This window comes from Erinaceus europaeus, chromosome 8, assembly GCF_950295315.1.
Source record: "Erinaceus europaeus chromosome 8, mEriEur2.1, whole genome shotgun sequence".
Classification (NCBI taxonomy): Eukaryota; Metazoa; Chordata; class Mammalia; order Eulipotyphla; family Erinaceidae; genus Erinaceus; species Erinaceus europaeus.
The window spans coordinates 21,051,671-21,078,972 of record NC_080169.1 but is presented as its reverse complement, the minus strand read 5'-3'; the positions used below and the strand labels follow the sequence as shown (position 1 = coordinate 21,078,972).

The window sequence follows — 27,302 nt, the reverse complement described above, 5'->3', positions numbered from 1 at the left end:
GCAGAAAGAATCCTTTACCCCCACAGCCTCTTCAGCATTTGTTGTTACTATCCTTTCTGATGTCTTACATTCTCACAGGAATGAAGTGTTATCTCATTGTTGTCTGAATCAAATCCAGTTTTTAATAGGAATACCTTTGCTGGATTACAACTAGTCATTATTAAAAAATTGGCAAAGGAAAAGCATTCCCATGAAAATTGTTTCTACATTTTACGCACACTAAATTAATTGCTCAGTTTTCTAGAAGGTAGAAGGCAGAGACTATGGCTTTATTATTGATGTGCAGTGCATTAAACAGCAGGTACTGTAGGCCTAAACAGATTTTTGATTTGAAGTGTATGAAGTGAATGAATTCTATAATTCAGTGTGCTTTCTGCAAAGAGCTATACAATGAATGCTTTTAATGATTTACTACAGAAAATAAGAAAAACTTTTGTTTTCCAAAATTAGTGATGTGCTTCTTTTTTTTTCCAGAGCACTGATCAGCTCTGGTTTATGGCGGTGTGGGGGATTGAATTTGGGACTTCGGAGCCTCAGGCATGACAGTCTGTTTGCATAACCATTATGCTATCTATTCCCACTCCTAGTGTGCTTTTCATTCAACAGATCTTGTGTTCTTTTTTTTTACCAGAGCACTTCTCAGCTATGGCTTATAGTGGTGCGGGGGATCGAACCTGGGACCTTAGAGCCTCAGGCATGAGAGTCTGTTTGCATAACCACTGTGTTATTTCCCCCACCAGATCTTGTGTTCTTTGACCTCACTTCTTAGAAGATCAAAGTGGGACAGTTCCAAGAATATCATAATTGATTTCCATTTGCCATTTCTTTCTTTTTTTCTTTTTTAAAAATATCTCTAGTTTATTTACATGATGAAAGATTTCAGAACTTCAGTAAGAATGAAGCAGCTTCGTATGATGCCACTTGAATAGTGATTTCAATCTACATACTTTCCAAGAATATCACCATCTCTAAATACGAAATAATCGGTGTCACCTAGAACCACTTCTGGTGCCTCCATATTCTGGCAGAAGAACTTTATCTCCAACTTTCACACTAACTAGCTGAATCTCTCCACTCTTTCCTTTAGAGCCAGATCCAACAGCTACTATTGTTGCTTGCAATATTTTCCTTGAGATTTTTTTGGGCACATGATGCCTCTTTTGGTTACAGTTTCATCTGTGCTCCTTTCAACCAGTACTCAAGAGAAGAAGAAACTTCATAAATGCTTGTCCAGCAGAAAACCCGCAATGCTTACATGAAGTTCTGGAATGGAGCAGAGCCCTAGAACCAGCCAAAGTGGCTGCCGTAGGCACAGCTGCAGGCCAGGGCCGTGCTTGGGGTGGGGGTGAGGGTGGGGTGGGGTGGGGCTATTTCTCTTTCCAATTCACTGCTGTTACACTGCCCCTAGAAATGACATCCTAAGTAAGAACTACAAGGCTACAAGATTAGATTGTGTGCACCTTTATCATTCAAGCTCCCATCTGTTTTTCCTTGAACTTGTCCCTCTATCATCTGCCTTTGTCTTACTGTCTGCTATGTTTCTGCTAGGTAACATTGTGATATCTTCAACAGATTTTGCTAATTTCTGCGTCCATTACATTCCTATTGTTATTTCCATCACTTTACTTAAAAAAAAAAAAAAACACTTTTTTTGCATTTACTTATTCTTTGGAGAAGCAAAGAGAAACTGAGAGGGAAAGGGATTATAGAGAGGGAGAAAAAGACACCTGCAGGTTTGCTTCGCAGCTCATGAAGCTTTTCCCCTACAGATGAGGAACACGGTAATGTGTGCACTCAATCCAGTGCTCCTCCACCTCCCTTCTTTTCTCCACCTTAACAATGATCTTTTTGGGCCAGGTGGTGGTGCACCTGGTTGAGTGCATGTGTTACAATGTGCACGGACCTAGGTTCAAGCCTCCATCTCCACCTGCAGAGCGAATGCTTTGCAAGTGATGAAGCAGTGCTGCAGATGTCTCTCTGTCTCTCTCCTTCTCTATCACCCACTTCCCTCTTGATTTCTGGCTGTCTCTATCCAATAAATAAAGATTTAAAAAAAAACTTTAAAAAATGATCTTTTTTCTCCTTATTCTCAGCACTGCCCATCCCCTTAATTTTTAGATCAAAGACTCATCCTTTGAACTTCCACCTGCGTTTGAATCAAAATCACTCCATTGATAATTCTTTGAGTTGTTTTCAATGCTAACACTGTAGTTTCATACCACACAGGGTTGGTATGAAGAGGCATGTAAATACTCAATGGATATTCGCTCATAGTACTGATTAACTGTCTTCAATTGACCTAGATGTATTTTTCTTACTCTTCATACCTTATCTTCTGTATTTAAGTCATTTGTACCCTAGGAACCATTGTCCCAAAGTTAAATTTATTTCAAAGTTTTTACATTGGCCCTTTTCCATATAATTCATAATCTTGTAATTGATTTTTGATTTTTTGTGTTGTTCCTGTTCATCTCATATTTGATAGTTTTAATGTAACCATTGAATTCTACTGTTCCTCAAATTAGTTTAGAACTGTGACAGTTACATTTTTCTATGTAGGTGTATATGTCTGTTTAATATTTCTGCCACGAATTTGAATTCAGTATCTGCTAAATTGAGGTATCATTGTATTTAAAGGAATAGAAATCATTCAGTAAGTGGCAGTGCTGTACTACTTGGTCTTGATAGTGGTATAACTATTCTAATCACATCTCTGTTGTGATGAGTATGAAAAACCACACTGGTTTAACATGGATCCCGAGGCCAGTGTATGAACCCTAAGTATTTTAGGATTTTGAGTTTCTCTCTAGAAGCTTCCTTCAGTCCAACAGGAGCCAGGCTTGGACCTGAGCTGTACACATGACAAAGCAGGTGCACTGCCAGGTAAGCTATCTTGCTGCTCCTACTTTTGAGCTTCTTATTCTCCTCTATAGCAAAACCTCTAGTTACCTCTTCCTTCTACTATAGTTTCTATCTTTATGGTTCTGTGTTTATCAACAAAGTGAACCTCTGTTTCAGGATCTGTATCACTTCAAGCAGGCATAGAACAAATGCCATGTAACATCAGAACCTATTCAGACTCTTTCATAATTTTTTTATTCTTGGTTGGCATGAGGAAAATATGTTATGCTGGTGAAAGAAAACATAAAATCTGAATATGACTCATGATTGGGAATCCTTCTGATGAGGAACAAGACAGTTTACAAATTTGACTAGATGTTCTTTTCCTTACCAACCCAAGAGACCAGTGAAGCTGATAGCTAATCTTTATAAATATTGTGTAATCTTCTTAAACACTGTATACTTTGGGCTTTTGTCTTGGTTTAATATTTTCCTTTTTAAGGATCTACAGAAAGTGTATTCCTTCAGTTGAAATAGAATATTTGACTGTCATATAGGCTCTTATTAGTCACCTCAAATATTCCCTAAAGACCTTGTAAGGCCAATTTTAATTTGTTGTGTTACATAAAATACTATAAATTATTCTGGATGTATTGTGACTATATCTTAGATACAGCCTCAAAATTATTTATGTCTGTAGGGAAATTCACGTAACCAAAGTCTTCAGAAGAACTTTACATCTTATTTGCTAAGATAAAAGCTGGTTAATTCAATGTTGATGTTATTAGACATTCTCAGGCACCCACAGTGAGATGCTGTACATATAGATATTATTCTGCCCCACAGCTTGCAATCTAAAATTAGATGTACACAAGCAAGCCAGATAAACACAGACAGTACATTTTAAGACCAAAAAGAAATGAGAGGAAAAATTATGATGAATCCAAAAGGCAATTGATATTCTTTCACTTTTATTTGCAGCCTTATCAGAAGCAATCATACTATTAAAAGGTCAAAGAAGGAATTTGTCCAGTAACCCCAAAAGGTGACAGAATATTAATGTGATCACCATTGTAAAGTGTCCTCAGCTGAGGAGTTTCAGAAATTCTTTTTACCTCACAGTCCTACTTGTCCCTGCTACTTGACTTTGGGTACTAACTACCTTCTGCCTCCAAGTTCAGCACTGGAAATGAGGGGTCCAGTCAGTACGATAGGAAATAATTCCCTTAATTCCTCGTGAGGTTTTGAAATAGAGCAGCGGGCCTAGAGATCTGGAAGTGAGCCTAGGCTTAGGTGTCCAGGTAAACATCAGACTAAGATCTCCCTACTAATCACTGTCATATGTGGTCAGCCTCCAAACTTCAGGGGCCTTCTCTCCAAGCTTAGGTTTAGAAAAGTAGCTCTCTTGCAGGTGATCAAGCTTCATGTTCAGTGATAGAAATATAGAAAAGTAAGACTGCTTTCTTTCTAATATTTTCTTTCATTTTTAAATTATCTTTTATTTATTGGCTAGAGACAGCCATAAATCAAGAGGGAAGGGGGTGAGTGAGAGGGACAGGCACCTGGAGCCTTGCTTCACCACTCACAAAGCTTTCCTCTTGCAGGTGGGGAACAGGGGTCCTTGAGCATTCTAACATGTGTACTCAACCAGGTGCACCACCACCCAGGCCCTAATCTTTCTTTTTTTTTTACACACACAAAAAGGAGAGAAATGGGGTGGGGTACTTCAGTTCAATGTATAAGGATTGAACCTGGGACCTCTGAAGTCACCGACATGCAAGTCCTGTGCTCTTATATGTTAAGCTGTCTTTCTGTCCACTGACAGCTTTCTTTTGAAGCTAACATTTTGGGAAACAATCTAATTAAAACAGGCTATTTTAATATGGTGTGATAAATGCAGTTACAAAAGGATAGTCAGAAGGGAGCCTCACAGGTACCTTTAGTACTCTGAAGGTCAGAGGTTGGTTAACTAGGAAAGACAAGAGACAGAGACTTGGATGGAATCATAATTGCAGCCTGGAAGCCCAGAGTGTTTAAAAAAGAAAGACTTGGGGGTGGGTGGGAGTGGTGGTAGATTCTATGGACTATCAGGTAAAATGAACCTGGACAAAGTATACTGAAAGTATTATTGGTGACTGTGAATAGAGCAATTTGAATGCAGGAAAATCATCTTACAGTGGGTTAGATGAGAAATGGAAACACACGAGTGAGTTGAGGAATCTGTCTTTAAAGAATGGTTGATTTGCTTTTTTTTTTTTTTTTTAATTAAAAAGACAGGTTGCTTATTTGCTCATCTAAGACTAAGGAGCTGCTTGAAAATTAAAAAATTGACTGATGGATCAAGCTTCCAGATCCCACTCCTGCTTCATTCTGAGATAGATTTTCATTGCCTTTCCTGATTCCACTAGTCGCCATCCCTGAGGAATGGGTTTTGTTTCTCATCTTTGAACATTATTCATTGTACCTTCCTAAAATGTGACAGTGACATTCACTATGGAGAACCACAACCGCACTGTAAGTTCTGATGACCAATTTCCTTTTCAAAGTGATGTATTTATCTGCAAAGAATTGACCTGCTTAGGCATGAACACACTTCTGTCCTACATGAAAATTCTTAAATAATCTTGGTATAATCTAATTTCCCTCTAACTGAAGGTGGGTGACTTTTCACCCTTCTTTACTTAGTACCTCTTCTATCACACTGGTTTGGCTTTTCATAGTCGCTGTTCAGTAATTTAATGAAAATACTAAAATGAAGTCATGGTTCCTAACTTTTTTGCTTGTTTTCAATATATGGTTACCAGAGAGCTAGCTCATCATCAGCCTCTCGAGGACAGAAATTTGTTCATATCCCTCATCTATCTTACTTGCTTCCTAGGGAAAAAGTCCACATACAGTCCTCTGCTATTGGTACATTCAGTAAGTACATTGGAGAACTGATTTTTAATACAGTTCCACAATTTGCTCTTTTGCCTAATAAAGGCACCTTTCCAAAAAAAAAAAAAAAAATCCTCTGTCAACAGATGGGCAAATGGCACTTAGGTGGCAATTTGCTGGCCTATCTTTTCATCAAATGGGAATCAAGTGCCTCATCTACACCTAGCAGTACAGTTGGCATGGCATTCGTTCGCTGAATTAAACACCGAAGTGGGCAATCATTTAACTTCAGGCCAGTTCGCCCCCCAGGAAAAAAAGCAAATCCACTCCTCCTCGCTCCAGCTGCCACACGCGGTCGCCTGCTTCCACATGGCGCGGCGCTGCGGCCACTTTCAAGGGGGGATGTGTGTGTCCGTCTGTCTGTGTGTGTGGATTTCACGTCGCCCCCCCACCCCCAGCTGGCATCTTTATGGCTGCCGGTCGGTTCACGAAACGCTAACGTCGTGCTAACAGCCCGCCGCCGGCACACACCGTGGTTCTTCGACACTGGCGGCGCTCGGACTCCGTCTGCGTGGCTGCAGGGCTGCGGGAACCATGTGTGGCCGCGGCGGGCTCCTGCTTCAAGCAGACGCGGCTCACTGGTCTCCAAACTCCTGTCGGCAGCGGCGCGCGAGCCGAGCCGCAGGTTCCAAGCCCGCACCTGCGGCCGCCAGCCCTCTGGCCGGAGGTAAGCGACCGCACCCCGCGCCCAGAGCTTCCCCCCGTCCCCGGGACCCCGGAGGGCGCGGCCGGCCGGGAACTCGGGGCTCAGGAGCCCCGGGCCCCTCCCCCTGGAGCCCCGCGGGGCTGGGGCTGGGGCGGCAGCCCGGGGCCGGGGCGGTTGGGGGGCCCCGAGCCGGCGGCCGGCACCCACCGGTTGGGCTGTGCGAGCAGCGCGGCCGTTGGGGACTCCAGCTCCCAGCAGGCACCGGTTCTGCGGCCGAAGCGCGTGGCGGCGCCGCCCGCTGGGACTCGCAGTGCGGTCCGGGTAGGAAACCGGAGCGCCGCCCTCCCCTCCCCTCCTCTCCTGGGTGCGCGCTTCGGGAAAGGGGGTCAGCGAGGGACCACAGCGGCCCCGGGCGCGCCGGCTGGCCGCGGGAGATCCCCGGGAGAGACGGGCGGGGGCGGCCACGGCGGGAAGAGGGCCCGGCGGTGGCCGCGCACGCACGTGGGGGGAGGTTGGCCCGGAGGAACCCGGAAGCCCCGCGCACCGCCCACCGCCGTGACGGGTTAACGCTCCTCCGGGGTGGGGGTGGGGGCGGGGTGTGTGGAGGGAGGGGCCGTCCCACAGGCTCCGCGGAGAGCCGCCCGCGAGCACACCCTCCCCTCCCCCCAGGGCCGACGCAGTGCGGGCCCCGCCCCTCGGTCACGGCGCGTGCGCAGAAGCCCCGCCCCTCAGCCCCAGCCCCACCCCTACACCCGCCGCCGGCCGCCGCCGCCTTTCCCGTCCTCTCGGCTCTTTCCTCCTCCTGTTTTCTCTTCCCTCCTCCCCCTCGCCCCCTTTACTCCTCCTCCTCCGGCGCTGACGCTCGCGTAGGGCCCTGGCGTCAGACGCGCGGGGGCGGGGCGAGTGCGGCGGGGGGTATAAGTAGAGGGTGCAGGAGGCGGCGCTTCCCCTTCTCCCCGGCGGTTAGTGCTGAGAGTGCGGAGTGTGTGCTCCGGGCTCGGAACACACATTTATTATTAAAAAACCCAAAAAAAATCTAAAAAAACCTTTTAAAAAACCCAAAAAAAATTTACAAAAAATCCGCGTCTCCCCCGCCGGAGACTTTTATTTTTTTTTTCTTCCTCTTTTATAAAATAACCCGGTGAAGCAGCCGAGACCGACCCGCCCGCCCGCGGCCCCGCAGCAGCTCCAAGAAGGAACCAAGAGACCGAGGCCTTCCCGCTGCCCGGACCGGACACCGCACCCTCTCACTCCCCAGCCAGCAGCGGCGGCCGATCGACCCCGTTCCGCGGCCGTTGAGTAGTTCTCGATTCCGGTTGATTTTTGTCCCTCTGCGCTTGCCCCCGCTCCCCTCCCCCCGGCTCCGGCCCCCGGCCCCGGCACTCGCTCTCCTCCTCTCACGGAAAGGTCGCGGCCTTGTGGCCCTGCGGGCAGCCGTGCCGAAATGAACCCCAGCGCCCCCAGCTACCCCATGGCCTCGCTCTACGTGGGGGACCTCCACCCCGACGTGACCGAGGCGATGCTCTACGAGAAGTTCAGCCCGGCCGGGCCCATCCTATCCATCCGGGTCTGCAGGGACATGATCACCCGCCGCTCCTTGGGCTACGCGTATGTGAACTTCCAGCAGCCGGCGGACGGTGAGCGGCGGGCCCGCGGCGGGCGGCCGGGCGGCCATGAGGCTCGGGCGGCGGCGGTGGCGGGCTAGGCCGGCGGCCCGGGGGAAGGGAAGGGAGGGCTTGTCACCCCCGGCCGGCCGGCCGGCGAGAGAGGCTGCGGCGCCGGCACCCCCGTCCCCGCGGCCACCCGCACGCCCCTCGCTCGCCTGCCCACTTCCTCCTTCGCGACCATTTTCTCGGCCTCAGACGCGCTCAAAACTTTAGGGCGATGACGCGCCGAGAGGAGGGCGCTGAGCGGGGCTGGGGCGCGGGCGGCGAGGCGGCCCCCCGGCCGCATGGGCGGAGGCGCGGCCGGCGGGAGGAAGTGCGAGCCGGTGCTCGAGCACCACGTGTTGAACCCGGTCACCTCACAGGCCCGAGGCCTGTTCCCGCCCCGGGCCCAGTCGCCTGGGGGAGCCACCGGGGCTCGGGGGGGGGGCTGTCCCTCTGGCCCCCGGCTTCTACTCTCGATCGCTCGCCGTGCCCGGGGCCTCGGACTGCGGAGGCTGAGACGGTTCGCAGGTCTCCGCTCCAAGCCAGCTGCCGGCGGGGGGGGGGGGGGTGGCCCAAGTTTCAGAAATTCAGGGCGTGACTTTTTTTCCCCCTCTTCTTTCTGGAGTCATCCCTGTGGCTCTGAGACGCTTTTTTGACTAAAATGTAGTGAGAGCTGGCCCACTGCACTTTCTGACATGCAGTTGAGGTGGAGTTGAGCTGTGGCGAAGTTCTGACAAATCCGTAATGCGGGCTGATGGGTTCGTTCCCGGGGCTCCCCCGACCGCCGGAGCGACCACCTAGAGCAGTTGGCTGCGCTTAATGTCCGTGTCATGGGCTCTTTCAGACTGCGCATCCAGGGATAGAAAAGACAGACTGATTCTGTGCTTGGGAAGGGCCCTCTGCAAGCATCTCGGCAGACCTTACAGCAAAGTTGACATTAGGGTTCTTAGCGTGACATTAAGCCAGAAGTTGTAAAACTGCACTGCAGAAAATTCCTGCCCTTTTGCCTTTTTAACAGTAGCTCCAAATGTTATCCCATAACAACTTGGCAGCTTGGGACAAGATTTGTGATCAAGTGCTCACAGTATAAAGAGTTGATAGAAAATAATGGTAGAGACTGTAAAATGATAACTTTAAAAATGACTACTTTCTCACCTTAAAATGTTAAGTCCATAAAAGCTGTATTTTTTTATTTTTTAGGTTTGAGTTCAGATTACCATGGTTACACACAGTACACTACTCTTATCAGTAGACTAGTATTTTACTATTCAAAAGAAGATGGCATTTTTCCCTCAATTTTTATTTGGTTTCTGTATGTGCAACTTATCCTCTTCTCAAATACTGGCTTTTTCGATTTTTTTTTTTTTTAAACTTGTAATACTTCTGCATTGATGGGCTGGTGAAATAGCTTCTAAAAGTAACCAGTTTCCAAGGGAAGAGGTGACTCATTCAAAAGAAGCTCAAGCACAGTCAGCTAAATAACTAGGAACTGAGTAGGTGTGGTCAATTGATAATGAGCTGAGAACTGATTGTCACTATCTTCTAGAAACTGAAACTTTCTATATAAGTGACTGGAGGATTTGACCTTACTATAGGTACTTTGGCATGGAATTTGTGAATACTGTTATTTGATTCTCAACCTAATTCCTCTAAGATGGAAATGTATGTAGTTTAGTCTTTCTCAGAACCTGAATTTATAGGACTGATTTTGAAATTTCCTGGCACTATGTACTTAAGTAAAAAAGTAAGTCAGTGCTATAAGGAAAAATTGGTTACATTTGTCAAGAAAACACTGATAGCAGCTTGTGACTGTTGTAGATCTGGTAGCTCAGAAATAGAGATGGGTTTGCTCCACATTACATTCGTTTTTGGAAGTCCCATTTGAATTCTAGAGTGGGTATAGTATAGCTTTTCAGTTTTACTTAGGACATTGTGCCATGAAACACTGAAATACTTCCAGTACATGAACTTTTTAATGGCAGTCATCAGTGATGATACATGTAGCAGAATAGAACAGAAGTTAAAATGCTTAAAATATCCATGAATTGCTCCCCATCAGAATAATACTAGTGCTGCTTACCTTGATCATGAAGCAGATTATATGTGAACGCGAACCTTGATTTTTTTTTTTTTTTTTTTTTTTTAGTATAGATTAGGAGCCAAAGGTTCTTTTGTATTTAATAGCAATCAGATTGTTTTAGAAATACATTAATTAGCAATATGTCTCTGTTAACAGGAAAATTTGGGGTTTAAGTGGCTTGTAAAAGTTGAAGTAATAGTCACTCTGAAAATATCCTTCCTACAGCGGAGCGTGCTTTGGACACCATGAATTTCGATGTGATAAAGGGCAAGCCAGTACGCATCATGTGGTCTCAGCGTGATCCATCACTTCGCAAAAGTGGAGTGGGCAACATATTCATTAAAAATTTGGACAAATCCATTGATAATAAAGCACTGTACGACACATTTTCTGCTTTTGGTAACATCCTATCATGTAAGGTAAGCAAAAAAAAATTGTGACAAATATATACTGTTTTACCTGATTGTAGTTCTTGAAAGTATAACGTTAATGGTTATCTTCATTTTCCAAATGTCCAGGGTTAGGTGGCTAACATGTTATTTTTGAACATGGAAAAATGCTAAATGAATAGCAAGTAATGAAACAATTGGTATACATTTTTTCCCTAGGTGGTTTGTGATGAGAATGGTTCCAAGGGTTATGGATTTGTACATTTTGAGACCCAAGAAGCTGCTGAAAGAGCTATTGAAAAAATGAACGGGATGCTTCTAAATGATCGCAAAGTGTAAGTATGAAATCTTACACTTCAGTTCTGTTTAAATGGTTGATAACATTTCATTATATTATCCTCTTTAAGTATTAGTATATTATCCTCTTAGAGGAGATGTTTGTAGATTTTACTGTTGTCTTCATGTCCAGTGAAGTGCACAGGTGAGTTTCTCAAGTTGAGGAAAAATGAGTGCATAGTTGAAAAAAACTGGAAACCCAGAGAGAAACTTAATCATTCTTGCAGCCTCAGGCATGAAAGACCTTTACATGACCACTGTGCTTAATCACAGTGATTGAAATATTAACATTTATATTTGTGGTAATTGAGGCTAAGTTACCTTAGCTGTATTTATTTACATGCTGATAGTGGTCTAAGTGTAGAACCCAGGATGGCCATATTATTTGTTTAATTAGGATTAAGTATTCATGACTAATCTTTCATGAATTAAACTTTTTTTAAAGTTGCCAACTTTAAAAATGATACCAAGATTCTGTCTGCTCAAAGTTGTGAAGCTGTAGATTTTATGCACAACTCCCGTCAGACATATTTAATCCAGCTTTAAGGTCTTAATATAAAAGATCTGAGTTCATGTTCCAGTGTAAACTAAAGGTGACATGAAAATTGGGTTTGGTTGTTCTTATAAGTCAGCTGCATTACTCTTAAGGTGTGGTTGTCAAGTACATGAAAAAAAGGGTTGTTACATACCTATTGACATTCTGTGTCCATTGTGAGGTTAGGGAAAGACTAATATGTAAAGATTTCCTTTCAGTATGCATGTTTATAAAGGCTAACTTTCAGAAAGACAAGTTTTAGTATCATTATCACAGTTTGCCAGCAACACTTAAAAGAGATAAAAGCCTACTACTGGTGGGGGTGAGTTTTAGATTAAAAAACTTAATTTGCCGAGAGGCAGTATTAATTCTTTTGTGCAAAAGACTTTTGTGCCTCAGGCTCTGAGGTCCTGGGTTCAGTCACTGGCACCACCAGAAGCCAGAGCTTGAGCAGTGTTGTGAGGGGGTGGGGGGGGGGGCACCATTTATTCAGATATACTAAATGGTCAGTCATGATATGGGTGGGATTGTGGGAGTTGGTCTCCCCCCACCTTTGAAGGGTATGGCAACATTTACAATAAGAATTAAGCAGGCTGTTATGTCAGAACAGGAGATTAGAAAGACAGTGGCAATCATAACTACTCCTGTCATTCGCATGCTGTGTATATACTCCCAAGTTCATTTTTAATCCTAGGAGTAATTTGAACCCCATGAAGGAAGTGCTTGTTTATTGCTTATGGTGTGTGGGGGATTGAACCTCAGGCATTGAGAGTTGGGTTTACATAACCATTATGCATTCCCCTCCCCCAAGTACTTGTTAAGAAAAAAAGTTCTTTTGTGGATGTAGTCAAAAGGATTGATCTTAAATTTTATATTGTCATTTCTTCAGCTAAAGCTCTATTTCTACTTTATGTGTGTTCTTTATTAGAGATTCTGAAATTTTAGTAAAAATTAGAAAACTATCAGAATGAAATAATCTGAGTAAGACAGAACCTGCATTTATAGTCTCTGTATTTTATTAGATTTGTTGGACGATTTAAGTCTCGTAAAGAACGAGAAGCAGAGCTTGGAGCTAGAGCAAAAGAATTCACAAATGTTTACATCAAGAATTTTGGAGAAGACATGGATGATGAGCGCCTTAAGGATCTTTTTGGCAAGTTTGGTAATGTGACAAATTTTTACACTCTTAAAAGTTCTAAGTAGTTGCTCTGTACAAAAGTTTGAGCTAACACTAAAAAATTAAGTGAGATGAGACTTAACATGCTGCTTTGAAAGATTTATAGTTGCTTGGATTAACCTGCAACAAAGTCCATTCTACAGTGTGGGATATACACAGTATTGTATACAATTTAAAAGGTGAATAGCATGTATTAATGCAGCAAACCATTACTGAATAATGGGAACAGATTTTAAAGTTTGCTATGTTAAGATGTGCTGTGCTGGATTTATTTTAATCCTGTTTCAGGGAGATAAGTGTGACAAAGCCAGTTTGGGTTAGAATACAGTCTTGAGGAAGAGAAAAGTATGCTTGAACAATTTTAAATTGACTTGATGACTTCTTAAAGTTCAGATCCAGTTTTCCTTGAGTTCGTCCGTGCCTTAAGCAACCATCTGAATCAATAGGATCTACTTTATTCTTGCATTTTACACTAGTGAAGTGTAGTCAGCCTCACTTTTTACATAGTTGTGACTAATCAGTAATGATTTAAAGACTTGTGAGCAAATCATCACTTTGGCACATATGCTAAGAATTGGATTTTAAAACCTCAGTGTTTGGGAGCCTAGCACCACTGCACCACCTTCTGGGCTGCTTAGGTTTTAAAATTGTATACTTTTGTAGGAGAACTGGTTATTATGGGAGGGGAGTGGGTCCCACAGACAGGGTTTTAGTCATTTATATATGTGGATGTGAAAATGTTCCACCCCTAAAGTCTTTGTACTCACTAACTTTTAAACTCACTAATACTACAAATTGTAAAGAATACTGTGTACTTTTTGAGATCACTTGGCCATGTTCTTGATGTCCTTTTGACCTTAAAAATGGCCTACCCCTCCATGCCCCCCCCAGTACAGAGTAAGGAAATTGAACATTTCCCTATGTCAAATCAGCATGCCACATTAAACTTTGAGAACTTTTTGTATAAGATAGTGAAAGATGGTACAGATACTAATACTGTTTTGTATTCTCATTCTCTTTAGTGATTTGACTTTGGTATGTTTCATGATAATCTACTTGTGTTCATATAGCCAAGTTTTCTGTAATCAATTGTGATCTTAATCTTGTTTTTACTGATAGACCTTAAATAACATCTACCTCAGTTGATTGCCTTTTTTTGTTTTGAGAGGGCGGGAGATAATCTGTGTTTCCCCGAGAGATTCTATGTCTTCTCAAAAAAGATCCTGTTGAAAAGTAGGTGGACTGAGGCTTAAAAAACTCCTTAATTCTGTCAAGAATATCACAGATGGCTTTTAAAGATCTAAATGATCTGTACTAGTGCTTAGAATAGAAAATTTGTCTTTGAAGTATTGTTTAAAGCATCTCATCTCAAATGATACCATGCAAGAGGACCCAGGTTCAAGTTACTCCTTCCCAAGTAAAAATAAAGGGTCTAGGAATAGTGTGTCCCCTCTCCACTACACCCCACCCCCCAAATAGTTAGAATACAGCATGGAATTTCTTTAAATGCTCATTTAGTTTCTTAAGGCTTTTTTTTTTTATGTGTTGAAATTTGGAACATATGTGTGTTGTATGGAATATCCTTGAATTGTTTAAAAACATTTTTTAGGACCTGCCTTAAGTGTGAAAGTAATGACTGATGAAAATGGAAAATCCAAAGGTTTTGGATTTGTAAGCTTCGAAAGGCATGAAGATGCACAAAAAGTAAGACTACTAACTGAAAGCGTATAGTTTTTTCTTGATTCTAAGTTGGGGAAGCTATACAGTTGGGTCACTTTGTTTTTAAGTGTGCCTACTTGGCCAGTAACTTACAGGCTTATGTACTGTTTATTTTGGATTGTTTGTACTTTGAATTAGTTTTGGAACCTGTATTCTCCTCAATCCTTAAGTTTGGGAGTGGGTCCATCATAAATTTTAGCAATCTCTTAACACTTATTTCTTTAAATGAGTATTGTAAGTTTGTAATTAGAGTTTTTTTGTTTTCTGAAGGCTGTAGATGAGATGAATGGCAAGGAGCTCAATGGAAAACAGATTTACGTTGGTCGAGCTCAGAAAAAAGTGGAACGACAGACGGAACTTAAGCGCAAATTTGAACAGATGAAGCAAGATAGGATCACCAGATACCAGGTTCATTTTTAATTGAACAAGCAAAATAATGCAGGGATGAGGAAACCTATTTTACATTCATTTCAGTTACTGCCAGGTAACTGGAGGGTTTAAGAGGGGGAAAGGAGAAGAAACGTGGGATGAAAAATAGGAAGTGTGCTTAAATACCTCTATGGCTTTCTTTTTCCTATAGTTTTGTTTTCTCTTTAGGGCGTTAACCTTTATGTGAAAAATCTTGATGACGGTATTGATGATGAACGTCTCCGGAAAGAATTTTCTCCATTTGGCACAATTACTAGTGCAAAGGTAAAGTACATAATGCTTTAAAAAGGGATTGGGGAGGGCCGTTGAAATAGATCACTAGGACATGTGCTCTTGGTCATGCACACAAGCCCGGATTAACCCTGGCTCTAGCTTGTGTTGTACAACTCAATGCCTCCCTCAAAATTTAAAAAATTTTTGATCTGCCCAGTTGAAAATACAAGGTACAATCAATGCACAAGGACCTGGGTTTGGGCCCCCAATCACCACCTACAGGGGGGAGGGGTTACTGTAGGTGTCTTTCTTCCTCTGTTTACCGTTACTATTTGTCCACTAAATAAATCTTGAAAAGATACTGGGGGAAATCCAGTCTGTATCTCATGATACATTGTTAACTATATGTTAATATATCTACTGAAATGCTTTTCTTGTAAGCTATCAGCTCTTAATTTCCATTATTTTTATTATCTTTATTTATTGATTGGATAGAGATAGTCAGAAATTGAGCAAAGGGATACAGAAGAGACACTTGCGACACTTATAACTAGAATTGTTACAGGGCTAGCCTACATTCACTTCTATAGTTTTCATTCCAAACATAATAAGATCTCAGGCTCTTTTCTCCCATCAGTAAAGCCCAGAGATCATATTTCACCTTACTTGAAATCAGAAACAGTGCAACAGTAGAACTCTAGTCTAAACTCTAGGATTTTGATTTAAGAGCTTTGTTCTAGAGTTTTTTCTAAGAATGTAGGATTTATTTTCCAATGTGTTCCCATTACCTTATGGATATTTAAATTACATCAGTTACTTTAGAATACATGAACTATGCACGTTTATTTATAAAGGACAGTCTTACTTTAAAGAAGTTTTTCATAATCACAAAACTACTAGCAGGAAGGTAAATGTTTGGCAAGAATTTATTTTGGAGGAGGTCATTATCATTGCAGCAAATTATTGAAGGCAGGTGGTTTTAAAAAATTGTGAAGGGTCCTACCCCCAACCCCCACCCACCCCAGAGTCTTTTACTTTGGTGCAATACACCAGAAAATGAAACTATTAGCAGGTTTTAGTTGTCAAAAGTTGACTCTAAATGCTAAAGTCATGATTATGTCTCATTGTGCTATTGTGTTGACCTTAGGTTTTTGTTTGTTTTTGTTTTTCAATAGGTGATGATGGAGGGTGGTCGCAGCAAAGGGTTTGGTTTCGTATGTTTCTCCTCCCCAGAAGAAGCCACTAAAGCAGTTACAGAGATGAATGGTAGAATTGTGGCCACCAAGCCATTGTATGTAGCTTTAGCTCAGCGCAAAGAAGAGCGCCAGGCTCACCTCACTAACCAGTATATGCAGAGAATGGCAAGTGTAAGAGCTGTGCCCAACCCTGTAATCAACCCCTACCAGCCAGCACCTCCTTCAGGTTACTTCATGGCAGCTATCCCACAGGTAGGTTATAGAGAAAAATATTGTGGAGGTATTCATGTGGTTGTTTTAGGGTTTGTGCGCTCTTTCCCTTCTCTTCCCCAAAACTAAGTCAACACATTGATGGAACATGTGACTTACAGCTGATTTGAAAAATAGTGTGTTTACACCCTTGATTGGTTTGAGAGTAAATAGATATATGTGCTTGCTTTCTACAGACTCAGAACCGTGCTGCATACTACCCTCCTAGCCAAATTGCTCAACTAAGACCAAGTCCTCGCTGGACTGCTCAGGGTGCCAGACCTCATCGTAAGCCTCTTGTTTTTGCTTTAAGACAGTAATTTAATTGAACTGAACTACAGGTGTAGAATTTTTAGCAGTATAGAAGTTTTCCAAAAATTTTAGTATGTTATTTTTATGACTACGAGCCTTTTTTTTTTTAACTTGGCAGATTTTCAGATTCTTCATTCCTATACAGAGTAATTGCTTTGATCCTTTGATACCCATTCTTAATTCCCTATTGGTTAGATAGTAGTTTTGAAAGATCTTGTTCATGCAGTGATTCAGGGTCCTGACATTTCAGCCTTGCCTGGTGGGGTGGTACTGTATTTGGAGACAGGTTCATGTTTAATGTTCACATGTTGACAAGTTCTTTCAAAATACAGAATAAAGTACTGAGCTGGGAAGTAGTTCAGTGGTATCACACAACACTGGTTTTAGTCTTGTTCATATTTGGTCATTTTAACCTTTTGTGTAAACCACTAAAAAAGTAGCATGAAAACTCCAGTGAATCTGTTTCTGTCATTCTATAGCATTCCAAAATATGCCCGGTGCTATCCGCCCAGCCGCTCCTAGACCACCATTTAGTACTATGAGACCAGCTTCTTCACAGGTTCCACGAGTCATGTCCACACAACGTGTCGGTGAGTTTTCATGATTCCTGTAAAAATTAATTTCCAATTTGAAACAGCAAGGTAGAAGTTAAAATTGTATTTGTTTCCTAGCTAACACATCAACGCAGACAATGGGCCCACGTCCTGCGGCAGCGGCTGCAGCAGCTACTCCTGCTGTCCGTACCGTTCCACAGTACAAATATGCCGCAGGAGTTCGCAATCCTCAGCAACATCTTAATGCACAGCCACAAGTTACCATGCAGCAGGTAGGAATCTAATGGTTTCTTTATAAGATGGTAGTACTTGATGTCAGAGAAGTTAAAACATGACAGATAAGAATACTCTTAAGAAAATTGAGTCTTTAGTCAGTTTTAATTAAATTTACCTACCTATGACTAATGTACAATGTAACCATTCAAATAATTTTTCACTAAAACTAGTCCAGGTTAAAAAATTATGCTATACCTCACTAGGGAAAGATAGAAACAAGCTGTGGATATGGATCAACCTGCCAGTGCCCAGGTCCTGCAGAGTAGCAATTACAGAAGCCAGATCTTCCACATTTAGATTGCGATTATTTTCCTAATGATAACTGTACTCTTAATAGTGCTTTTTCATTTCTTCTGTTTTTCATTTAGCCTGCTGTTCATGTACAAGGCCAGGAGCCTTTGACTGCTTCCATGTTAGCATCTGCCCCTCCTCAAGAACAAAAGCAAATGTTGGGTAAGTACTTTTGTATTACTACACAGGGACTGGAAAATAAAACCTTCAGATGTCCTTTGCATCAGAAAGCAAGGCAGTGGTGGGCTTGGTCTGAAGATGAAAGCATAGTTGACATGCCTTAACTAATGAAAAGCTTGAAAAAAATAATTCAGAAAAATAAATTGCTTTTGATGGCTCAGGTGATATAGATTATTACTTTCTGTGGATCCCTCTATATTTTTGGAAGAGGGAGTTTGAACCAAATGAGATAATAGGTTTGGCTTTGCACACAAACTTAATTTAATTTTTTCCTTTTTACTTTTTATTTATTTACTGGAAAGTGACAGAGAAATTGAGAGGTGAAGGGGAGACACCTGCAGCCCTGCTTAACTACTCCCTTGCCTTGCAGGTGGGGACCGGGGGCTTGCACCTGGGTCCTTGAGCACTGTAATGTGTGTACTCAAGCAGGTGTGCCACCGCCTGGCCCCCTTTAAAAATTTTTTTTCTTTTTGTTTTCAGACTTAATTTAATAATGACAAGAATTGTCTTGTGATCTTACTGTGTTATAACAAGACTTGCCCACGAAAGAGTCAATAAAACATGGTGGGTTTGGGACTAGCAATTATATTTATTTTTTATTGGGTAGAGACAAATTTAGAGAGGAGAAATAGAGAGGTAGCAAGACAGAGAAACTTGTAGCCCTGCTTCACCACTTGTGAAGCTTCCCCCCTGCAGGTCAAGCAATTATTTTATACAGAGTAAGATTCTTAAGCTCCCAATTTTGATATGCTAACTACCTTTGAAGTTTGTTTTTTAATTGAATGTTTTTGTTCCTAGGTGAACGGCTCTTTCCTCTTATTCAAGCCATGCACCCTACTCTTGCTGGTAAAATCACTGGCATGTTGTTGGAGATTGATAATTCAGAGCTTCTTCATATGCTTGAGTCTCCAGAGTCTCTCCGTTCTAAAGTAATTGGAATTTATCATCTAGTTAGCAGCCTCTTTCTACTGTCTTCCAGGGATTTCTGTAGGATCTTAGACCTACAGAATATTTATATGTACTTTATGTGAGCTTTGTAGTTTATGGGTGTTAAAAGTATTAACTATAAATCTTAATATTAAATCTGTGGGGTTACCCCCATTTTTCTAGACATTGGAACTGAAGCATTAAAAGTTGGTTGAATAATTTTGATCAGTGCTCACACCTAGTACATGACAGAACTTAATTTCAAGTCCTGTCAGTTTAACGGAGAAAGATAATTGTTGTCTCTTACCTCTTGGGAGATTTGTGTTGGGGAGAAGTGAAGAGAGTGGCTCATAGTTCTTTAGCAGTAGTGGAACAGGACCTAAACGGATATGGATACAGTTGAGATATATTTCTGACCTTTATTGCCCACTCTTCTGAAGAAAGGAGTTGGGCATGTGTGTTTTCAGTTTAAAATTATTCTGGTCACTGCTTTTTAAAGGTAATTTAGCTTTTTTCCCCCTCCTTTCAATTAGGTTGATGAAGCTGTAGCCGTACTACAAGCCCACCAAGCTAAAGAGGCTGCCCAGAAAGCAGTTAACAGTGCCACTGGTGTTCCAACTGTTTAAGTGAGCTTAATCTTCTTTTATATCAATTTGGGTGCATTTTTGAAACGGCATAAACACTTGTTGTCATTAATTCCAAATGTATTGGTAACATGTCTGAGAGCAAGAATTAGATCTTGCTTTTTATCCTAGTTATCAGCTTGAACAGATTTTGGCTCTGAAGAAAGGTTATGTAGTTCAAACCTTATGTACATTTTTCTAGGTTAAGTCCTAACATTTTGTTCTTAGACCTCTGTTCTTGATTACTCAAGAAGTAGAATAGTGTAATAGCCAAGCTCAGGAACTGGCAAAGCTTCTCTGGTTTACAAGAAATGTTTTGGTCTCTGTGGATCTTGTTGTCCCAGTTAAAATGGCTTTATTCCACATTTACAGTATGGCAGCCCTAGACAGTATGGGAGTGAATGAGATAGTTGTGCTTCAATGAAATGTTACGGGAAAAGGCTGTAGATTAAATATGTTGGTCTTTGCTACCGACAAGTAACAGTATTGATCTTTTGCTTCTACAGATTGATCAGGGACCACGAAAAACTCGTGCTTCACCGAAGAAAAAATATCTAAACATCGAAAAACTTAAATATTATGGAAAAAAAACATTGCAAAATATAAAATAAATAAAAAAAGGAAAGGAAACTTTGAACCTTATGTACCGAGCAAATGCCAGGCCTAGCAAACAGTGCTAGTCCTAGATTATTGATTTAAAAACATCAAAAAAAAAAAACCACAAAAAAATAGTAAAATATAAAAACAAATTAATGTTTTATAGACCCTGGGAAAAAGAATTTTCAGCAAAGTACAAAAATTTAAAGCATTCCTTTCTTTAATTTTGTAATTCTTTACTGTGGAATAGCTCAGAATGTCAGTTCCGTTTTAAATAACAGAGTTGATAACTGAGCAAGGAAACGTAATTTGGATTATAAAATTCTTGCTTTAATAAAAATTCCTTAAACAGTGCACAGTGGTATGTGTTGTTTTTTTTTTCCCCCCTCAAATATGTAGTCACAAAAGAATCATGCTAAGTCTTAAATGCTAATAAGAAAGAAGCACAAATTAACCTTTGAGTTTTGACTTAAAGTTTTTAGTATAATTTGTCTATTATTTGGTGGTACCCATCAAAAAGTTATTAGTTTGAAGCCATATTTATTTGAAAGGCCTTTAATTTTTAAGAGTTGGTAATTCATCTCAGTATATTGCCAAGAGAAGATAGGTTCTTAATAAGAAAGATGGCTTTAAATCAGTGGTGTGTCACGTAAAACAATGCCTTTAAAGTTAACTAGAATTCCTCATACTCTGCTGCCAGAGTTAACTCTTAAGTTGGGCATCTCATGTGATTGGGACATTGTAGCTGTGTGTGTGCGCGCGCGCCCTCATGCATTACACATGGGTAATTTTTCTGTTCCTGCCAATTTAAAAATTTTAAGATAGGGAGAGGCACTGCAATATTGGGAGTTTCGTGGCCTACACACGACAAAGTGATTGTATATTCTTCATGAGAATCTTAGACCTTTAAGGGGTCCGAGACTGTTTTCTAAATGACCCCAAAAGTTTTTCCTCTCTGCTTTAGAAAGACAAATACATAACCATATTTTTAGCAAGATTTGAATTCAGAATGGGTCAAGCTCATCTTAAAATCTGGCGTTATAGATAGGGTTCCTTGGTAATGAATTGTCTATTTTTTTTTAAATATTCACTTTTATTGCCCTTGTTTTGTTGTTAGTACAGAGAAATGGAGAGGGGAGACATAGACACACCTGCGCACTTGCTTTACCACTTGTGAAGCAACTCCCTTTCAGATGAGGGAGGCACAAACTGGGATCCTTAAGCTGGTCTTTGCGCCACCTGCGCTTACCCCACAGCACTACTACCTGACTCCCAGAGAATTGTCTTTTTTTTTTTCTTTTTTTGGTAGTGGGCAAACTATACCATTGAACTGCTTGGAGGAGTTAAGGAGAAATAGTACAGTCAGTACTCTAATCCTCACTATTTGATGGCATTTATATTTGAAAAATACACTTATTAAAAGTTTGTGCTTCTGCTAGGTTATGGCTTGTGAGGGGTTGAACCTGGGGCCTTTGGAACCTCAGGCATGAAAGTCTCTGCATAACCATTATGCTATCTACCCCCACCCATAATCTACTTTTCATACAGGATTTTTGAGGTAAAAAGTAAAACATGACACTTCCACAAACCTATTATCTAGATTTTATGCATGACTCCTTGAGTTTAGAGACCAATTGATAAATACCGTTTTTCTGTGGAAACCTGATGTGACTGCTAGTTGGAAACTGCTTTTTTCTATCTTGGAATGTGACTTCACATGCAACAAAGACGTGCATAGTGGGTCACAAATGACATAGCAAATAGATTGAAAATTTACTCTTAATAGAGCCATGATACCATATTAGTCAAGTAATTTGAGTATGACTTGGAAGGGAACCTGGATGTAATGAACACATTCTATGGAGCAGCTGTCTCAACCAAAGTCAAGTAAGTTAAAAGCTTTTGATGCAGTTTTCTATTAGATAACCAAATTTGGCTTTCTGGAGTATTCCAGTTAGGGCTAGATAATACTAAAACTATACTGATGGATTATCTTAATCTCTAAGAGTTAGACAATACTAAAACTATACTGATGGATTGTCTTAATCTCTAGCGTTTACTCCTACAATGGTAACTAACCTTCAGTTAGACATTTTATTGGTTAGATTCATGAATTCTTAACACAATCTCAAGCCATCCATTAGTTAGATCTTATTTTGTCTTCACCTAGTTGTAAGTGCTTTTTATAGCAGAACTGAATGGTCATCAAAAGTTTGAGGTCTGTTAGCCTTTTTGTCATAGCAGATTTGGAGGGGAGAAAGAAACATGCAATTTACTTAGAAGCATTGTTACCAGAAAACTTAGCATGGGGTACTCATTAGCTCAAATTAAAACTAGAAAAAAGTCAAGAATATTTGCATTTAAAAAGACATTTCCAGGGCCAGCCGGTGGCACACTTGGTTAAGCACGTACATTATAGTGCACAAGGATCCAGGTTCAAGCCCCTGGTCCCCACCTGCAGGGGGAAAGCTTCACAAGTGGTGAGGCAGGGCTGTAGGTGTCTCTGTCTCCTCAATTTCTCTGTCTATACAATAATAAAACCAAAAAAAAAATATTCTGTAGTATATACAATGCAACTGTGAGTAAGAAATAAATGAACAGAAGTATTTGTAGTTGAAGATTTGTTTATATGCTCCACTCTTAAAGCAAAATGGTTCATGCTCATTTTCAAGTTAACATGCGAGCCTGATACTGGGCCCCATGTTTCCCAACTATTGAAATCAGACATCTTACAATGTTAGGTGGAACATGCTAAACACATCCTTTCAATACTTAATTTTTACATAACACTTTAAATAATGGATTTATAGTTTTTAATTGGTAAAGAATTTAACTGACTAGTAAGGAAAATTGTGAAGTATTTTAGGAACAAAGCTAGCGTGCAGGTGTACAGAGCAGTGATTAAGCACCTTAGGGTGGAGGCTTGTTCAGTTTGAAAAAATAGAACATTTTTTTTTAGAATGAAAATTGCCAATCATTGTAACTGCTGATATTAAGCATGTACTTAATACAAGTTGACATGCACTGTCATTTAATTTTTTAACAACCTTATGAGAGTAGTTTAGTAATTTGTTCCCAGTTACTGATGAAATTAACTGCAAAATTTGGATTTTTAACTCAGACTAGGGTGTGGTTTAAAGCTTAAACTGAAGCACCTTTGGGAGGGATGGTAGCTCATCACACTTGAGGATTCAAGTCTGAGTTTTGAGGCCTTGGTCCCCAACTGCGGGAAGCTTCATGAGTGGAGCAGTGCTGCAAATGTTGCATTCCCTCTATCAGAAAAAAGATGGGGGCAGGGGAGAGGTGGGGGAGCTGCTGGAGTGGTACTGGTACCAAGGTCCAGTGATAATACGGGTGGCAAAAGAGAACTATGCTGTGAAAATTTATGTAAATTGCAAGAGTAAAGTTCCAGACAGTCTTAAGCATGAAGAAGAGGGGAAGTGGGATGGTATTGATCACTTACCTTGCTCATTACCAGACTGGGTTGAAACTTGGAGACAGAGACCACAACACTGGAGCATTAGGATGGGGGACTGAAGCCTGTGTTGTGTGCATGGCAGATAGGGTGCTCTCCTAGGTGACCTGCCTCACTGGCCCACACATTACTGCTTATTTTATGTACTTCATAGGTTAGAAAAAAAAAAAGTTTTAGGGTAGTCAAAACTAGAAGTGAGTGAGTGAGTCATTATGCTGAAAGAAAATTGCATATATATCTTTAACCAAAAAAAAAAAAAAGCAATATTTAAACAATCCTAAACTTTTTTCCTTCAGAACTGAGACGTTGCACATGAGTGATTTAACCACTCTCAGACTGACTCATTCTTTTATTTCCAACTGAGACAGGAGAGACAATACTGGATCTTCCCCTGGCAGTGTGACATTCCCATGTGGTGTGGAGGCTCAAACCTGGGCTACATGCATGGCAAAACACAACCCTACTCAGTTGAGCCAGCCCCAGCCTTAAAAAAAAACAAATAATTAAAAAAAAAATACTCACTTTCCTTTGAGAATTTTGGACTGCTAGAGAATATCAAACATTTGGCTCTTGTTTCATATGCACCATTCTAGATTCTCTTGAAATTGATAAATGAACTTAACCTTTTAATTGTAAAAGTTTTCATAAAACTCACAAAATTAACCTAGCTCTGTTTTGCACTTCTGTACAGTTAGATCTCAACTGGTGCCCGTGGTGGTACACCTGGTTGAATGCACACATTACGGTGTGCAAAGACTCAGGGTTTTGGCCCCTTGCCCCCACTTGGCAGGGGAAAGCTTCATGAGCGGTGCTGCAGGTGTCTCTTCATTTTCTGCAGAAAATAAAGCTTAAAAAAAAAAAGATAGCAATCTTTTTTTTAAAATTTTTTATTTGTTTTCCCTTTTGTTGCCCTTGTTTTTTTTTTCATTGTTGTTGCTATTACTGATGTTGTCGTCGTTACATAGGACAGAGAGAAATGGAGAGAGGAGGGGAAGACAGGGTAGAGAGAAAGATAGACACCTGCAGACCTGCTTCACAGCCTGTGAAATGACTGCAGGTGGGGAGCCAGGGCTCGAACCGGGATCCTTCCACCCGTCCTTGTGCTTCACGCCACATGCGCTATCCAGCTGTGCTACCACCTGACTCCCAATAGCAATCTTTTTTTTAAAAGAGTTATTAAGAAATATGTTGAGGGGGGTGGCGGTGGGGGATGTGGCACAGTGAATAAAACCTTGGACTCTCAAGCAAGAGGTCCGGAGTTTGATCCTTGGCAATGCATGCGCCAGATTGACACTCTGGTTTCTCTTCCTCTCTCTCTCTCTCTCTTATATATATATGTTGGGAAAGATGCCAAATGCTGTTTCTGAGGAAGAAAATTTCAACAAGTTGTGTTTTTTTTCTTAAGTAATGCATATTCCCAGTAAATGTCAAAGCCAAATTTGAATCTCCAAGCTCTCTGACTTCAGGGTTAGTAGTGTTAAGTTCTATTTTGTTTCTGTTAAGCTTTTTTGTTCCCCCCTTACTAATCCTTTATGATGAAAAATTTCAAATGTATTTTCTTTACCAATTAAATTAATGGATAATCACTTTAAATGATTTTTTTAACTGAGCTAATTAATTGATCTGAAGGGAGATAGAGCAAGTACACTGCACTGTCAGCAATGGATAAATTACACAGATAAAAATCAACAAAGAGATTTGAAATAAACTATTTTATAAACATAACCCCCCAGTTGCATGTGTAACATCTAAGACTGATCATATGATAAAGCTCAATATCAAAGCAATTTAAAAAAATGGTCCACTTTTTATTTATTTGGATAGAGACAGAAATTGAGAGGGAGAGAGAAGGATAATCAGAGGTACCCTACCTCATTGCTTCACTGCTTGTTAAGCTTCCTCCTTGCAGGTGGGGAGTAGGGGCTTGAACCTGTATACTTGCTCAGGGGAACGTGTGCTTTCAGCCAGGTGAGGCACAATGCAGCCCCAAAGTCTTAGAAAACTTGAAGTCAACTATCCTTTGTAGCCATAGTGGTATGCACCTAGAAATAATCAAGGAAAGCTAGAAAATCTAGGGAAACTTAACACATTAATGAGAAATCAGTAGATCAAAGGGTAATAAAAAATTATCTCAAGACAAACTTAAAAAGGAAATAATATATATCATGTCTTACCTGATCCTGCAACAGCAGTTCTGAATGGGAAGTATACGATAAACTATATACTAAGAAAGATTGCAGATAAACAGCCTGACTTTATACCTCAGTGAACTAGAAAAACCACAGGACAAAAATAAGACCAGAGTGGAAATAGAGAACAGAGTAGCAATGGAAGATATCAATGAAACTGAAAGCGTCACTCTGGCACATGTCACACTTTGGATCAAACTCAGGATCTCATCTTGAGAGCCCAGTGCTTTCTTTATCTTCTGCAGCACTACTGCTGCACACACACACTTGACTGGGTGTTGAATTTTTGTAAAATACTTTTTTCTCCATCAATTTATATCATCAGGTATTTTATTTATTTTAAGGATAGTGTGTGTGTGTGTGTGTGTGTGTGTGTGTGTGTGTGTGTGTAGAAGAGACTAGAGCACTGAACTTGAACCTTAGTCACACACACGGCAAAGCACCACACTACCCAAGTGAGCTATTTGGTTGACCCTTAGCTGGGTCTTTTTGTTTTGTTTTGATCTTATTTTGTCTGTTTTTTACTTTTTTTTTTTTTTAATTTTATTATTTTTTTTATTTAAGAAAGGATTAATTAACAAAACCATAGGGTAGGAGGGGTACAACTCCACACAATTCCCACCACCCAATCTCCATATCCCACCCCCTGCCCCGATAGCTTTCCCATTCTTTATCCCTCTGGGAGCATGGACCCAGGGTCATTGAGGGTTGCAGAAGGTAGAAGGTCTGGCTTCTGTAATTGCTTCCTCGCTGAACATGGGCGTTGACTGGTCGGTCCATACTCCCAGTCTGCCTCTCTCTTTCCCTAGTAGGATGGGTCTCTGGGGAAGCTGAGCTCCAGGACACATTGGTGGTGTCTTCAATCCAGGGAAGTCTGGCCGGCATCCTGATGACACCTGGAACCTGGTGACTAAAAAGAGAGTTAACATACAAAGCCAAACAAATTGTTGAGCAATCATGGACCCAAAGCTTGGAAAAGTTGAGAGGAAGTATTAGGGAGGTACTCACTGCAAACTCTAGTATACTTCTGCTTTCTTACTTTGGTGCCATACTCCAAACTCAGTCAATTTCTGCTTTGCGTTTCTACTTCTTTTTTTTTTTACATGCATAACATTCCCCAGATTCACATTTAGCAATACAACCCCCACTATTTCATTCATCATTTTTCATGGACCTGTATTCTCCCCACCCACCCACCCACCCCAGAGTCTTTTACTTTGGTGTAATACTCCAATTCCATTTCAGGTTCGACTTGTGTTTTCTTTTCTAATCTTGTTTTTCAACTTCGGCCTGAGAGTGAGATCATCCCATATTCATCCTTCTGTTTCTGACTTATTTCACTCAACATGATTTTTTCAAGGTCCATCCAAGATCGGCTGAAAACGGTGAAGTCACCATTTTTTACAGCTGAGTAGTATTCCATTGTGTATATATACCACAGCTTGCTCAGCCACTCATCTGTTGTTGGACACCTGGGTTGCT

The 27,302-nt window shown here is 41.1% G+C and overlaps 1 protein-coding gene and 1 pseudogene across 2 annotated transcripts; one reads left to right on the top strand and one right to left on the bottom strand.

Annotated features, from left to right (window-relative positions):
• Positions 1–934: 934 nt before the first annotated feature.
• LOC107522989 (10 kDa heat shock protein, mitochondrial-like) lies at positions 935–2,272 on the bottom strand (annotated as a pseudogene).
• A 5,089-nt stretch (positions 2,273–7,361) lies between these two features.
• PABPC1 (poly(A) binding protein cytoplasmic 1) lies at positions 7,362–20,510 on the top strand. 2 transcript variants are annotated; one of them, XM_007532435.3, is made up of 15 exons: positions 7,362–8,061; positions 10,379–10,572; positions 10,762–10,877; positions 12,436–12,566; positions 14,200–14,294; positions 14,580–14,717; positions 14,907–15,002; positions 16,127–16,399; positions 16,594–16,684; positions 17,188–17,298; positions 17,380–17,534; positions 17,907–17,991; positions 18,808–18,938; positions 19,470–19,562; positions 20,066–20,510. In XM_007532435.3, the coding sequence occupies exons 1-14, from the start codon at positions 7,869–7,871 to the stop codon at positions 19,560–19,562; spliced, it is 1,902 nt and encodes a 633-aa protein (XP_007532497.1). In that variant the 5' UTR covers positions 7,362–7,868; the 3' UTR covers positions 20,066–20,510. The 2 variants fall into 2 exon arrangements, with proteins under 2 accessions (XP_007532497.1, XP_007532489.1); XM_007532427.3 differs by having other exon boundaries at positions 7,363–8,061; positions 12,436–12,575.
• Positions 20,511–27,302: the final 6,792 nt, after the last annotated feature.